This window comes from Aspergillus aculeatinus (assembly GCF_003184765.1).
Source record: "Aspergillus aculeatinus CBS 121060 unplaced genomic scaffold BO66scaffold_37, whole genome shotgun sequence".
Classification (NCBI taxonomy): Eukaryota; Fungi; Ascomycota; class Eurotiomycetes; order Eurotiales; family Aspergillaceae; genus Aspergillus; species Aspergillus aculeatinus.
The window spans coordinates 192,050-206,752 of NW_020291506.1; the positions used below are offsets into that span (position 1 = coordinate 192,050).

The 14,703-nt window shown below is 55.9% G+C and overlaps 7 protein-coding genes across 7 annotated transcripts in view; 3 read left to right on the forward strand and 4 right to left on the reverse strand.

Annotated features, from left to right (window-relative positions):
• Positions 1 to 318: 318 nt before the first annotated feature.
• BO66DRAFT_430162 (SDR family oxidoreductase) lies at positions 319 to 1,582 on the forward strand (the record flags this gene model as incomplete). The annotated part of the gene is made up of 2 exons (XM_025650506.1): positions 319 to 732; positions 794 to 1,582. The coding sequence occupies 2 exons, from the start codon at positions 319 to 321 to the stop codon at positions 1,580 to 1,582; spliced, it is 1,203 nt and encodes a 400-aa protein (XP_025501933.1).
• Positions 1,583 to 1,670: 88 nt separating this feature from the next.
• On the reverse strand, positions 1,671 to 2,798 carry BO66DRAFT_393319 (NAD(P)-binding protein). The gene is made up of 4 exons (XM_025647731.1): positions 2,713 to 2,798; positions 2,407 to 2,645; positions 2,072 to 2,349; positions 1,671 to 1,999 (listed from the first exon to the last, which is right to left on the reverse strand). The coding sequence occupies exons 1-4, from the start codon at positions 2,768 to 2,770 to the stop codon at positions 1,696 to 1,698; spliced, it is 879 nt and encodes a 292-aa protein (XP_025501934.1). The 5' UTR covers positions 2,771 to 2,798; the 3' UTR covers positions 1,671 to 1,695.
• Positions 2,799 to 3,394: 596 nt separating this feature from the next.
• On the reverse strand, positions 3,395 to 5,357 carry BO66DRAFT_296588 (fungal specific transcription factor domain-containing protein; the record flags this gene model as incomplete). Its single annotated transcript, XM_025643197.1, has 7 exons — positions 3,395 to 3,560; positions 3,606 to 3,764; positions 3,814 to 3,994; positions 4,041 to 4,230; positions 4,283 to 4,349; positions 4,415 to 5,236; positions 5,296 to 5,357. Coding segments are annotated over 7 exons (1,647 nt in total), but the record flags the coding sequence as incomplete, so codon positions are not given.
• Positions 5,358 to 5,789: 432 nt separating this feature from the next.
• On the reverse strand, positions 5,790 to 7,061 carry BO66DRAFT_378092 (CaiB/BaiF CoA transferase family protein; the record flags this gene model as incomplete). The annotated part of the gene is made up of 1 exon (XM_025645777.1): positions 5,790 to 7,061. One exon carries the CDS (start codon positions 7,059 to 7,061, stop codon positions 5,790 to 5,792), a length of 1,272 nt encoding a protein of 423 aa, XP_025501936.1.
• Positions 7,062 to 7,845: 784 nt separating this feature from the next.
• BO66DRAFT_440496 (uncharacterized protein) lies at positions 7,846 to 10,618 on the reverse strand (the record flags this gene model as incomplete). Its single annotated transcript, XM_025651260.1, has 7 exons — positions 7,846 to 8,031; positions 8,180 to 8,311; positions 8,452 to 8,754; positions 9,383 to 9,481; positions 9,579 to 9,758; positions 10,398 to 10,445; positions 10,508 to 10,618. 7 exons carry the CDS (start codon positions 10,616 to 10,618, stop codon positions 7,846 to 7,848), a joined length of 1,059 nt encoding a protein of 352 aa, XP_025501937.1.
• Positions 10,619 to 11,836: 1,218 nt separating this feature from the next.
• BO66DRAFT_430165 (glutathione S-transferase family protein) lies at positions 11,837 to 12,672 on the forward strand. The gene is made up of 2 exons (XM_025650507.1): positions 11,837 to 12,023; positions 12,083 to 12,672. The coding sequence occupies exons 1-2, from the start codon at positions 11,874 to 11,876 to the stop codon at positions 12,635 to 12,637; spliced, it is 705 nt and encodes a 234-aa protein (XP_025501938.1). The 5' UTR covers positions 11,837 to 11,873; the 3' UTR covers positions 12,638 to 12,672.
• Positions 12,673 to 12,934: 262 nt separating this feature from the next.
• Positions 12,935 to 14,703, forward strand: part of BO66DRAFT_421773 (phytoene desaturase family protein) — a gene marked incomplete at its 3' end in the record, with an annotated part of 2,138 nt that continues 369 nt past the window's right edge. Inside the window, exons 1-4 of the mRNA XM_025649992.1 lie at positions 12,935 to 12,975; positions 13,031 to 13,152; positions 13,208 to 13,744; positions 13,865 to 14,689. Of these exons, the coding sequence (XP_025501939.1) occupies positions 12,942 to 12,975; positions 13,031 to 13,152; positions 13,208 to 13,744; positions 13,865 to 14,689 (1,518 nt within the window). The 5' untranslated portion in view covers positions 12,935 to 12,941. The remainder of the gene's footprint in view (positions 12,976 to 13,030; positions 13,153 to 13,207; positions 13,745 to 13,864; positions 14,690 to 14,703) is intronic.

Consider the following 14,703-nt stretch of genomic DNA (forward strand, 5'->3'; position numbering starts at 1 on the left):
CAGCATTAGCCCCAGTCTGCCAGTCATAATCAGAAACGACCGTCCAAGCACCGAGGTACTTAGTTGATCCTCTTGATTGGCCCGTAGTGCAGCTAACTGCACCGGCGCATGCGCTACTATAGAAGTGGATCAGACACCAAGCACTGAGAGGTCAATTCGCCAACGGATATGCAACTATACCAACGCAACAAGCAAGACATGCAACCCCTCTCAGCCGTGGAGGTACCCCTCCTTCCTCACATTTAATAATCCCAAGCCCTTGACAGACTTTCACTCTCTTCCCTCCCAAATACAACCCATCTGCCAGCCACAACAACGATGACCACCCCCCAAAACCATGCCCTCGTCTTCGGCGCCTCCGGCATAATCGGCTGGGCCTTCGTCAACGAGCTCCTAAACAACTACCCATCCCCCGACACCTTCTCCCGCGTCACAGCTTTCACCAACCGTCCTTTATCACCAGAAATCTCGCAATGGCCCCCCTCCAACAAACTGCATCTAGTCTCCAACCTGGACCTCATCCACAGCGACCCAGCCAGCCTGTCCACCTTCCTGCAATCCCACGTCCCCGATTTGGGAACAGTAACAACCGTCTACTTCTGCGCCTACATCTTCTCCCCAGACCCGGCCACCGAAACCGCCCACAACATCCACATGCTCCGCACCACAGTCCAAACGATTGAATTCCTATGCCCGAATTTCCGAATGCTCGTGCTCCCCACGGGCGTTAAGGTACCCCCCCCCCCTTCTGCAGTCCTATCCCCTCCTCCATATCAATACTAAACAAAGCAAGGCCTACGGCGTGCACCTCCTCACCTCCTTCCCCTTCGCCTCCCACCTCCCCCTCCGCGAAACCCACCCCGCGCTCCCCTCACCCCACGCCACGCAACTCTTCTACACGCACCAGCACGCCCTCCTCCAGGAGATGTCCGCGACCAAACAGTGGAGCTACATCGACCTCCGCCCCGACATCGTGCTGGGCTTCGTGCCCAACAACAACCAGCACAGTCTGGCGCAGTGGCTGGCGCTGTCCCTGAGTCTGTACCGGTACATCCACGGCCGGGGCGCGGTGGTGTCGTTCCCTGGCACACCGAAGAGCTGGACCGCCAGGGCGCAGGATAGTTCGCAGGATGTGATTGCCCGATTCGGGATTTTTCTTTCCTTGAAGTCAAAGGGGGAGGTAGGGGGGGAGAGCTTTAACGTGGCTGATGCGAAAGAGCCGGGGACGTGGGAGGGGAAGTGGGCGGTTCTGTGTGAGTATTTCGGGTTGGTGGGGGTGGGGCCTGAGGAGGGGGAGGGGTGGGATCCGGTGGAGTTTTTGCAACGGCATGCGGCTGAGAGGGGGCAGATGGAGAGGGAGTATGGGGTGAGGGGTGGGCATGGGACGGTCGAGGATGGGGTGAGTCTGAGCCATGTGCCTGGGTTTTTGATGAAGGGATTCGATTTTGATCGCCCGTTGGATCTGGGGAAGATGCATCGGGATTGGGGGGATGCGGCGGAGGAGAGGGATGCGCGCGGCACGTGGTGGACGGTTTTTGATCGGTATAGGGCTGCGGGGATTATTCCGGATTTTGGGAGGTGATTCTGTTCTAATGTGTTATACGGAGAGGGTGTACTGAATATCATGTGTGAACGGCACAGTATGTGTGTTAGTGAGGCGATAGGATGGGTCGAGTTATATAGGCGACAGGCTAATTAATGCCCACCCCCCCTCTCCCTCGCCAATTTCTCTCTCACCGGCGCAAAGATCTTCTCTGTCACCTCGGGCGTATGCGCCGCGAAGTACGGACTAGGCGCGATGTTCCACTCCGGCACCACGCGCCGACCCTCGGGCCCGCGCGCCCATATCTCCACCACCGCGCCCCCTCCGTACTCACCCGCTTCGATCAACTGGACCATACACTCTGCGACATCGGCGGGATCGAGCAGCTCCTTCTCCACGAGGGAGTACTGTTCCATCGCCGCCGGGCGGTCCGTGAACAGCGGCGTTCGCACGGCTCTAGTCTCTGCATTAGCAATCGCTCTAACCCGCCCATTCTTCCCTCCGTCATTTGACTCAGAGTGCACATACGCAGGACAAACAGCCGTGACCTTGACCCCCTCCATCGCCTCGTACGGTGCCATGGCCTTGACGAACCCCCACACCGCATGCTTAGCCGCCGTATACAAGGGCGCCGCTGGCGCCGCGGCGATCCCCGCCAGGGACGAGACGCAGCACACGACGCCCTTTTTGTTGGCGCGCAGCAACTCGCGTATGGCGATACGAGTCAGCTTGATGGGATGGTTGGCGTTGATCTCCATTGCGGCGTAGCCATTCTCCTCGGTATCGTCCCAGAAGTTGGACCATTCCTGTTATATCTCTGTCAGTCGCTGGAGTGTGGGGTAGTGTCTGGGAGGAAGCCGTACGGGATCGAAAACGCCCGCGGCGGCGATATACACGTCGGGCACATCGCCCCATTTGTCCAGGGAGACACGGATCAGAGCTTGGAGGTCGGTCCAGTTGCGGACGTCGCAGGGTTGGAAGAGGATTGAGGCGGTGGGTGTGCTGTTCACGAAGGTTTCAGCTGCAGGGGTGAGTTTGAGGTCCGCGATGATGGTCTTGGCGCCTTTGGAGGTGGCCAGCTGGGCGGCGGCTAGACCGATGCCTGCCACTGAGTCAGATATTGCAGTTTGGTAGAAGCGTGTCGTCAATGCAGACTAAATCCGTCTTACCAGATCCCCCGCCGGTGACCACCACGATTTTGTCTTTGACGGGGAAGTCTCCGAACATGGTGTTGAGTAATAGAGACGGATTGTACTCGTGGTGTGGAAGATGCGGGGTTCTGAGGCCTTTTATTCAGCCCGGCAAGGTGTAGTTCCAAGATTTGCAGGGCGGATCCAGGCTAGCGTCGATGCAGGGAATTGATGATCGCGTCCATCGGCAAATCATCCCTCGTTGGCACGACTGCCGATATGCACGACAAAGCACATCACGAGTCGCGCCAATCGAAAACAGCCACTTCACCAACCCGTCATCATGTGGATTCAATCACTGCAGGGCATGCATCTAGAGGAATCGGTACAGATACTCAAGATTTTCCAGACTAATCGTCGAATCGTGGGACGGCGACCACATATGATCTGTATGGCCCGCGCTGACGCTGACATTATACAACTCGTCCCCGTCCTGCAAAAAATCATCCTCGTTCGGCAGATTCAACGACAGTTGGATCGAATATGATGCATCAGCCTGCAGAACAGGTGGTACAGCCACATTACCCTCAAGATGCATATCCAATGGCGCATTGCCCCTGTTCTTGTCACTAACCTCGTCCTCATCAGGTGTAGTAATGGCTGCAGGCTTGCCGCACTCCATCAACCGCAAAGTGCGGGCCGTGCTATTGTCTAGACACCGAAAGAAGAGCTCAAGGACCCAATTCTCCAAGTCCCACGACTTTTGCAGCTCCTGCAGACCCAGCAGACAGAGTCTTGCGCGGTGTTCGGCTAGTTGGCGACCAGTCCCTGTCTCTCTCCGGAATTGGAGAGTGTGGATGCACAATGTTGAGAAGACGTGCGTGATTCTGGTCCCTTAGCAAGATCCGAGCTGGATAGAGATTCGGTCTTACAAATGAGTCGGCCCGTGCTGCACGACGTTGTGCGACAGCATGTCTTCGACGATCCTCGTGCTTCGCGTGGCAGCGTCGACAGCAATCTGACCCTCTCCCCCCGTGCCTTTCTCCGGAGAGTGAAGGAGAAGTGGTCGGTAAAGGAGGATATACAGGTTACTACGTAGGAATTAGGGGTAGAGCAGACCACTTGGAAAATGAGCCGTACTAGTAAGTCATATGTATCAGTCCCGTGAGGAATTTTGCCCGCGGAGTCACCGCACTATCCTGCCTCAGCTCCGCCGGGATACTCGATTCCCATTCAATCAGCTGCCGATGCAGGTCTTTTCGAGTCTCCTGGCTGGCTAAAGTTGGCGTGGGCGAGTACTGCGTTGCAACAATCGTGCGGACTGCCTTGTCAGCACACACATTCGTAGGGGTAACCGAAGAACGTACGTATTCTCGCAAGCTTGGCCATTTCCACCGGATACTCCACATCTCCCACCAGTTGCACCCCGAACACAGACGTGTCATCCAGCACCTCGGTCTCCCGAAAATCATCCGGCGCAAGCATAGCGACATCACAATCCTCGTCTCGGATGCGCGGCGGCAGACCCAGGGCGGCGGCACTCTGCTGATCGCGTGTCTATCCACGGCAGGTCAGCATCTCACCTCAGATGTGTGAACAGGGATCTCACATAAAGCGCCCACCAAATCCGCTTCCAAAGCCTCTCTTCCTTGGCCGACCGAAGCGAGAATTTTGCCCTGCGTCAAGTCACCCATCAGCCAGTCTCCAAAAAAGAAAGGAGGCCCCAAAGAACACAACCCACATCACATGCATCCCCCGCTTCTGCGCCAGACTGATCGCGATCCCCAACCAGAACCTGACATCCCGCTCCTCGGACGGCCCTCCCCGCCAGAAGCTGAGCAGAAACAACGTCTGCAACTTCACTGTCTTGTCTCCTTCCCAGTCCTCACCATAGAGTGCTTTCGCGCGACTGTAGAATAGGAACTTGGCCGAGTGACGATCCACGAATTCCGTCCGGGCCAAGGCATCGTCGGGGCAGAGACTCACACCGATGAACAGCATTGCGTGCAACAGCAAGGGCGAAAGGGTACCCCGGAGGTACGAATGCTGCACATCCGCCCGGTCGAGAATGGGGAAGCACGGGTGAAACCAGTTGAAGTACGCTTGTAGCAGGAGTGCACAGGTACTCGGTGGGGGGAAGGAGAATGCGCCGTCGGCTTGGAGGCGGTGCTCCATTCGCAGCTTGCGGACGCGGAGGGCTTCGTCGCGCGCGCTCGGAACATTTGAGCGCCCGGGGATGGGGTAGCAGAGACGGGTTTGTGGCATGGTGGTGGTGGTGGTTGTGGTTGTGGTGGATGTGTTCGGAGATGAGTGGCGACCCTCGTCAACAACAACGGTGAGGGGGCTAGACTCGCCCAGGAAGATGGTCTGGTGGGTGTAGTCTGCTTGCTCGGATATTAGCGGGGCCGTAGAACTGCCGAGAAGATGCCTCCGTGCTAGACTGTGCTGGTCGTTCGCTAGTGACAAGGATACTTTGTTGTCTGCGATGTGGGACGAAGGCGCAGGTGTATGCAAAGGCGTCGCGGTCTTGGGACCGTCTCTGACAGTTTTCTTACGCGGGTACCTGGTTGGAAATTAGCAATTCCACAGACTGTCCAGAACACGATGGAAGATAGAACTCACTTCCCCCGTTTCGATACGCCAATCGTGCAGGGGACATTTGTGAGAATGCAGTTGTGGCACGGGAGCGTCTCTTGGACGTTGCAGCGGATGCGGCGGCGGTTGCAGTGGAGACACGCTTGTTTGGCTCGGGTCCGGGGCTTGAGCGGGGCGGAGGTATCTTGAGAAGGCATCTTCGCGAGGAACTGAATATTACGGCATAAGTGTTACAAGAGGTTATGAGAGAGGAGAGGAGAGAGAGGAGTATGAAGGAAAGAGAAAGCATACAGCCGAGATAGGGAAGTCGGCGTCTTGTCAGTTGGCCGGCGCGGCATTCCTCGGTGTAAAGCTGGACTGCCGATGTCTAACGCCATACAATATTCACATCCAGGGTTCATCGCAATCTAATCTGACGCCTTGTAGATTAAGATCCGTCCAATTGCTAAAAGTATTTATGTTTAAAAATTACAGTGGTATGCGGCTATCTGCGGAGGAGACTGAACACCCTCTACCCAGAATTACTCTCGCTCAATCCCCAACTCCGCCAAAATGGCCTCATTATGCTCCCCCACATCCGGCACCGCATCCATCCGCACATAAAACGCCTCGCTATCATCCAGCGACATTCCCGGCGGCACCAGTGCGGGCACCGTCCCAGCCGGCGTCGCCACCGAAGTCCACCGATTGCGAGCCTTGAGCTGCGGATGCTCCCACACCCCCTGCATATCGTTCACCCGAGCATTGGCAATCGCCGCCTCATCCAACCGCGCAACCGCCTGCTCAGCAGACAATTCCGAGAATGCATCGTTGATAATCCGCTGCAGCGCGTCGCGATTCTTCACGCGCAGCGAGTTATTTTTGAACCGATCATCCTCCGCCAACTGAGGCTGCCGGAGCACCAGCCCACAGAACCTGGCCCACTCGCGCTCGTTCTGAATTCCCAGCATCACGGACTTCCCATCGCCAGCCTCAAACGGACCGTACGGATAGATCGCAGCATGCGATGCCCCGGCCGGCTTCGGCCCAGCCGCATTCCCATACGTGTAGTACAGGGGAAACCCCATCCACTCGACCATCGCCTCCAGCATCGAGATATCCAACTCACCCCCACGCTGGGCCGGGTCCCGCTCGCGGCGGTACAGCGCCGCCAGAATGCTCGAGTAGGCGTAGCTCCCCGCCGCGATGTCGGCGATCGAGATGCCCACCTTCGCAGGTTCGCCGGCAGCGGTCCCCGTCACGGAGAGCATGCCGGCCTCGCTCTGGATGAGCAGATCGTACGCCTTCTTGTCGCGGTAGGGCCCATTCGACCCGTAGCCGGAGATGTTGCACACAATGAGGGAGGGGTGGGTGGTTTTCAGGTCGGGGTACGACAGCCTCAGGCGTCCGCTGGCGCCCGGGGCGAGGTTCTGCACGAGCACGTCGGCTTTGCGCAGCAGCTGCATCAGGACCCGGTGGTCGCGCGGCTCCTTCAGGTCGAGCGCCAGGCTCTCCTTGGACCGGTTGGTCCAAACAAAGTGCGAGGCCAGCCCATTGACGCGCGTGTCGTAGTCGCGGGCGAAGTCGCCGACGCCTGGTCGTTCGACTTTGATCACCCGCGCCCCGAGATCGGCTAGCTGGCGCGTGCAGAAGGGGGCCGCGATGGCTTGTTCGAGGCTGACGACGGTGATGCCGGTGAGGGGGCCGGGTTGGCGCGAGGCGGGGGTGGTGAGGCGGCGGACGCTCAGCGGCTGGTGGGTGCGGAGGGTGCGGAGGGTACGGAGTGTACGTGACGTGTTCTGGAAAGGGGGCATGTTGTCGTCGATTTCGGATCTAGAAGAGGAATGGGTCCAGGAAGAAAGGGAGAGAGACCCTCATTGGTTTTGATATAAGACAACCGAGACCTCGGTCAACATGGCCGATCGGTAGAGCGGAGAGCATATTTGGTATATCGGCTATATGGGGGCGGCTGCCTGAGGCAGTGACCCCGCATTTGTATCCGATCTACACCTTCCATGTTTTTTTTAGATCGGAGGCCCTCATTTTTCACATCAGTTGAAACAGGCGCTCGAGGCCTATGCTCATCAGCAAGTACTAACAATAGTAACTCAAATAACATTCGAGGTACCAAACCGAAGAGAGCGAATAGGATAAGTGGAAAGTGTTATGCCGTGCATCAGAATCGTACCATCTATATACTGCCCCAGTTTAGAACGTGGTTTCCATAGGAAGCGATAAGAGATGCAATCGAGATGGCGGGGACAACTAAGTTCATGACCTGGAACCCCAAACAGCTTCTTTAGGTGCAACATCTGTGGGTTAAAGCCAGCATAGATTATGCTCGCATGAATCAAAGGTCATGTTTGAAAGTCAAAGTAAAAAAGTACGGCGATATGTGTACATCCGAACAGTAATGCACTGCACCTTTCTCTATGAGGCGAGATTCAGTATGGCATCTATATATACCAAATCGCCACACGGGCATGCATATGCTCCAGATAAGCGCACCCAAAGCTCTATCATCAGGGCAATACAAACAATCAAGTAAGCGACAACAAACCACCCAGCTCCAGTCTTCTCTCGTCAACGTGCCCAAATTTACCCCTCTTCTTCCGTCTTCCGTTCGCGGGCTTTGCGAGTCCGCCGGGCAATCACATACCAGGAGGCTAGTGTGAGGAGAGTCAGGGGCACCGCCAGGACGACAAAGATCCAGAACTGCTTGGAGATGGTAAAGCCGCCCTGGCCTCCGCCATCGAAGTCGAAAAGGTTCATCCCGAGAATTGACTGGGGCTTGATCAGTGAAACCATGTTCAATAACTAGAAGGACAGTGCAATTCTCAGGTCGTCTCAAGGGATACAGAGAGACGTAGATAATAAGAAAGGGAAAGAGGAAGGGGCTACAGGGGTCCGGAAAATGAGCTGGAAGACTCACAGACACAAAGCTCGCAGGGAGATAGATCAGCGCGACTAGCGTCATGGACTTCACTGTTGAGCTATCGTCGAATGACTCGGTGCCCAGCTTGAGCATCTGTCTGTTCACCTTGAAGTTCACGGCGACGGAGAGCTGTGCATGCCGCAAGAGCATCAAACGTGATGGTTAATGGTTCAGTCGACAGATAGTTGGATAGGGGAAGAGGGGAAACTTGTTGAGATCTTGGTTGGTGGGTGGATCAGACGGTGCCCTTTCTTTTCTTCTCTACGTACCGAATTTGCAATTCCTTGCAGCTCATTCTCCAAAATTCGCGCGCCGTGGAGGCTAGCGGTCAGATCGGCCTCGTAACTGGAAAGCTCATCGGCAAAGGTGTAACAGTCTAACACTGGCGGAACACTTGGCTCGGGATGATGCAACAACCGGTACACGTGGCTGAGCTGCTGCACCGTCTGCAACGTGACCGTGAGCCGTACAGCCAAGGAGGAGACTTTATCTCCGACGTTCTGGGGATCAAGTACAGAGCGACGCTGGATCTCCTCGTCATCATCGTCGTACAGGGGTAGCATATGCACGAGCTTATATGCAAGATGTTAGCACGGTGCTTGTATCTGTGTTCTCTTTGCTTTTCCAGAGGACCTCGCTGTCACGAGGCAGAGCGAAGAGCGAAAAGAAGGGAGAGAAGGGAAGAAAACGAAAGAGAGAAAAACGAAGAGCTTGTGAGGCAAGTGTATCAGGTACATGCAGGAGGTTTAAAAGTCAGGTGTACTGAGACGCGGGACTTCCGTACCGTGGTTTTTGTTTCCTCCCCAAGATTGGCGAGGTACTGTCTACGATTTCATCAGACGTATGCTGTCAGAATCGCCTCGGGCAACATGCACAAATCTACCAGGCAGTCGTAGTGTGCGGTACAGGTTTCCACGAATTGCTTTATTATCTGCTACAGCAGGGAATCGGAGCGTGGGCTAAGCACGATCTAAAGGTTCTTGGAGTTGGTCGGGTCCAGACCCTGGAAGATAGCGACCTGGCGAAAGGCCCAGCATTGCCCGTTAGCCTTTTCTGGCTCGGACCCGGGGTAGGTGAGCAGGTGATGTGTATTCTTGGTTGTCATAGCCAGAGTCGGTACAAAGTATGGGACTTAGTGGCTGTGAGAGTGAGGCAAGGGTGAAGATTCAAGAATCTTGTCGCAAAGGAGAACAGATATACCAATGCATCTATCGAGTCGTGGCCGAATTCGCATGACCCCGCGGCCTGCATCGGCTTTCCTCCGAATGCAAGGGCAAGATTGAAAAAGGCCGAGTCGATCTAATATGGGTCAAGTCAAGCAGGAGCTAAAAATGGATTCAGTGATGGTAAGAGGGTTGATTGATCTCGGGGACAAATAGTCCTAACACATGGTTACAAAGGTGAACAGCTCTTGCTGCACGGGCGCAGAAAGGCTAGTGTGCACTATGCGCAGGCGCGGCTTTGAGGATGTAGTGATATACCGCTCCAATGAATAGCTGTGGATGAACAGCATGGGGTGGTTGCTGTTGTTGTCATCGGCGTGGAAGACATGGGTCTTGGGATTCTCGGGGCTGGACTTCAATGCTCGGCGTCGGTGAGATGGGAAGGTGGAATGAACCGGATGACATGAGTGTGTTGTGGCTTGCATTGAATAGAAAGAGTCGTGCGAAGATGCAGCGGGTATGTTCTTTTGTGGCAGAGAGAGAGAGAATGTCCAAAATTCACCTTCTCGTTTGCCTTCTCAGATTCGACAATCTACATAGTAACACAAGAGGGATAGAATAGCAGCAACAAAACGACGCGTTATGTGAATACAGGGATAATGCCTGACAACCATCACCACAAGGCGGTATATGAGTGATATGCAGTCTATGTATGATTCAGTCAAGTGCAAGCAAGCGAGTAGACCGATAGATAGGTACTACATTCACAAGGTGGCCAAGGTACCTATTGACTAAGCCTCACTCCACGCCACTGTCTCTCAGCCTGCATATGAGAGCATGTGTGTATCTATAATGGTGCTGCAAGCCCCTCCTATGAGCTGATTATTCTTATCACGAGAGAATGTCCCTGGGTAAAAAGTGGTTCAGCACTCGTCTCCGAGCCGAAAATGGTAAAGGAGTAGGCTTACTCGATGTCGGCCTTCGAGGCGATGAAGGTCAGCCTTGCCACACAACCAGTAGACGTTATGTATTTATCTCCCCACTAGACTTACCCGCGTGACTTGTCTGGGGGCATCAAAAACATAAAAGTCGCCGCTAAGCTGTGGCAAAGTGATAGACTTGGTCAGAGATACCCCTTGCCGTCTCGACAAGGGGATCTTACCGTGACGCGGATGTACTTGCCAAAAAGCTCGTGAAGCTTGGCTTCTAACTTGGGTATCCCAACACCCTCAGTCATTTCTGGTCCCAGAGAATTGTGAACAAAGGGAGGCATGTTGGCGAGGGGCGGGGCTGTGCAAGCAGGCAAGGGCTGGGTAAGAGCTGGGAATGCTGAAGGCGATGCAATGTACGAAGGATTTTGAGCGAACGAACTCGGAGACCCACTGGGACCTACGTCCATATTTATCAGCAGCGCCTCTGAGTGCGGAGGAAAGTCTTTTCTTCGAGTTCACCCAGCATTATGCGAAGGGGATGAGGAACATTGCTATCTCCAAATAAAAGCTGCTGGTCCTGTTATAGTTCCGGGTTCTTTGACGCCAACGTCGGGGAAAGATGTAGTTTACGTGCCCTGAAAAGTGACTAGGGAATCTGCCACTGGCAGTGATTACTGCAGGATCCGCCTGTCACTTGGCACGCACAGATCCCAGTCACAACAAATCAGAATGTAATGCTCACAGCCACTGCTATATTAGCGGAGAACAGGACTCCGTCTCAATCGTCGACGGGTCAAGCAGCCACACCGATGCGCAGTCTGCCTTCTCAGCGCTAACTTTACCTGCTAGTAGTCCTTTCACATGTAAAGCAACTTAACCTACAGGAACCTTTCTACAAAGGTTCGAGTTTAACACTAGGTAAACTTCAATCAATCGTTGAACAGATCGCTTCCTCGATTAGTCACCTTGTAATAATATAATATCTTGCCACGGCTTGGGGAAGGAATATGCTGGAGCAAATGGTCGAAATATGACAGTGAACAAAGATACAGTACATACCTCATATCACAGATATGAGCATCCGCAATTGTCCGGTTGGCGTGTGGAAGATTCCCGACCAATGGACCTTTGAGCGCAGGAATGCGCTTTGCATGTTCTCGATCTCTAAGACTCGAGAGAAAACGCAGGCTTCAACGCCCCGGTCTGTTGATTGATGTGAGCCCACGCCAGCGAGTCTTTGAGAGGATCAAAATACATACTCCCAAGGGACGGCTAGTCAATCCCAAGCAAACAGCTCGCAGGTGTTCCGAAATAGTGACAGCCATGACTATTTGGTAGAAAAGCAATAGGAAGAAAACACACATTTCCAAGTATACACTCTGCCCTGTGTATAGAACAAGTTGATTTCTAATATCCGGGGTCGGCCTCAACTGCCGAATTAATAATAGACCGAGCCGTGGAATTACGCGATCCGCTCCCCACTTGGCGTGGACTGGCGTCATTCCGCGGTTATTAATTCTCCCCGCAACCCCTCAACTTTCCACCTTTCTTCCCCTCAACACACACCATCGCCAGAACATTCACAAACTCAGGAAAATGTCCCCCAAGATCACCCTCTACACCAACCGCCTCTGCCCCTGGGCTCACCGGGCGCACATCGCCCTCATCGAGCTGGGCATCGACTACGAGGAGGTGACCATCGACCTGGACACCCCGCGTGAACCATGGTATCTTGAAGTCAACCCGGTACGGCCATATCCCTAGCTCTACAATCTGAGTGCTTCTCAATACTAATGCCCTTCAAGCGCGGTCTCGTCCCCGCCCTCTCCTACAACGGCACCATCATCCTCGAATCCGCCATCATCGCCCAGTTCCTCGTCGACGCCTACCCCTCCCACATCCTGCCCCCCTCCAACACCCCCGAGGGAGCTCTCAAACGCGCCCGCACCACCTTCTTCGTCGACACCTGGGCCAACAAGGTCTCGAGCCTGTACCACGCCACCCTGCGCGCCAGCGACGCCGACCGCCGCGCCTCCAGCGACGCCTTCGTCGCCGCCGTGAAGAAGGAGATCGAGCCGCTGATCTACCCGGCCCACACCGCCGGCCAGGGCCCCTACTTCGAGGGCAGCGAGAAGCTCACCTTCGCCGAGGTGCTGCTGGGCTCGTTCCTGCTGCGCCTGTTCTCCCTGGCCAAGCCCGAGTACGGGCTGTTCCCCGCGGACCTGGTGCAGACGCTGGAGAAGGAGACGCCGAACTTCAAGCGGTGGGCGGAGGCGACGATCGCGCACCCGAGCGTCAAGGCGATCTATGATGAGGAGAAGGTGGCGACGCGCACGGTGCGGAGATATGGTCAGAAATAGGGGGTGCGGGATGGGGTGCGACGCACGCAGGGGAGTCGGTTGTAGTGTGCACTGCAGGGTGGGGGGGCCGGTTTTTGTACTTGGGTAGGATCAAGGTTCGGCAGAACCGGGAAAGTCAGTCTGGAGGTTCCCGGTTGCTCCGTGATGTAACCTTATCGTGCAGCCCGCTAAATATGCATTACTTCATTGATGACCTCAGTTGCGTCGGCGGTGGTCGGTGCTATTACCTTGCACATGATAAGAAAATGTATAAACAATGGTCGTCGGTCGGGTGGTGAGTAACACAGGGCAGAGGTTCCGCAACATGAAGTCCAAACCACCCAGCGTGATTATCGTCGGTAGGTTACCATTTCCCTCCCCTTTGTATTGCATTGCAAATTTAATATCATGTAGGTGCAGGCGCCGGCGGAATAGCAACCGCCGCCCGTCTGGCGAAACGAGGGTACCAAGTGACGGTGGTCGAGAAGAACGACGCCGTCGGGGGACGATGCTCGTTGATCGAGGAGAATGGCTACGTTCGCATCCTTTCTCTGCTTCAATCAACTGCACACCACTAACTCCAAGCTGCAGCGCTTCGACCGCGGCCCCTCCCTCCTGCTCATGCCCGAATACTTCGAAGAAGTCTTCGCCGCCCTCGACACGACCATGGCCGCCGAGGGGGTCGAGCTGCTGAAATGCGACCCGAACTACCGCATCTACTACGCCGACGCCTCCCCACCGCTCGACATGTCCACCGACATGGCAGCCATGCAATCCGTGGTTGAGGCGCACGAAGGCCGATGGGGCTGGGAGCGCTTCCTGCAGTTCCTGGTGGAGGCCGGCCGGCACTACAACCTCTCGCGACAGCACGTGCTGTACTCGAACTACCCGCACGTGTGGAGCATCGTGAAGCCGGGGATGATCCGCAACACGTTCCGACTGCATCCGTTCACGAGCGTGTACGCGCGGGCGGCGCATTATGTCAAGTCTGAGCGGCTGCGGCAGGCGCTCACGTTCGCGAGCATGTACCTGGGGATGAATCCGTTCGAGGCGCCCGGGACGTATTCGCTGCTGCAGTATGCCGAGTTCGTGTACGGGGTGTGGTATCCGCGGGGTGGGTTTCGACGGGTGAGTATGCCTACTAGTCCATACCCCTACCACCTTCCTCAACAATCTACCTATTTACCTACCTGGCTCGCCAGCCCTAACTCCCCGCATCCACCTTCATGCAAATACTAACGAGCAAAGGTCCTCGACGCAATCCACGCCATCTCGACCCGCCACGGAGCGACCTACCGGCTCAACACGCCCGTCTCGCACATCACCCTCTCCGCCGACCAAAAGACCGCGACCGGCGTCCAGCTCACCACCGGCGAGACCCTCACCGCAGACACGGTCATCATCAACGCCGACCTGATCTACGCCTACAACCACCTCCTCCCGCCAACCGCCTACTCCGCCTCCCTGACCCACCGCGAAACCTCATGCAGCAGCATCAGCTTCTTCTGGTCCTTCAACACCCACCTCCCCCCGCTAGAATCACACAACGTCTTCCTCGCCGCAGAATACAAAGAAAGCTTCGACGCGATCTTCCGCGAAAAGCACCTCCCCGCCCACCCAAGCTTCTACCTCCACGTCCCCAGCCGGGTGGACGCGACGGCCGCCCCGCCCGGCTGCGACGCCGTCGTCGTCCTCGTCCCCGTCGGCAACCTGGACCCCTCACCCTCCGCCCCTGACACGGCCACCCTAAAATCCCGCCCGGAATACTGGGACACCGTCGTGGCGCAGCTCCGCGAAACCATCCTGACCACGCTGGCGCAACGAACCGGCGTGTCCGACCTACGCGCCCATCTCGTGCACGAACGCCTCGAGACCCCGCTGACCTGGCGCGAGAAATACAACCTCGACCGCGGCGCGATCCTGGGTCTGTCGCATTCGTTCTTTAATGTGTTGGGCTTCCGGCCTAAGGTGCGCCATCCGGATATTCGGGGGTTGTTTTTTGTGGGGGCCAGTACGCATCCTGGGACGGGGGTGCCGGTTTGTTTGGCGGGGAGTCGGATTGTTTCTCAGGAGGTTATTGGGGATTT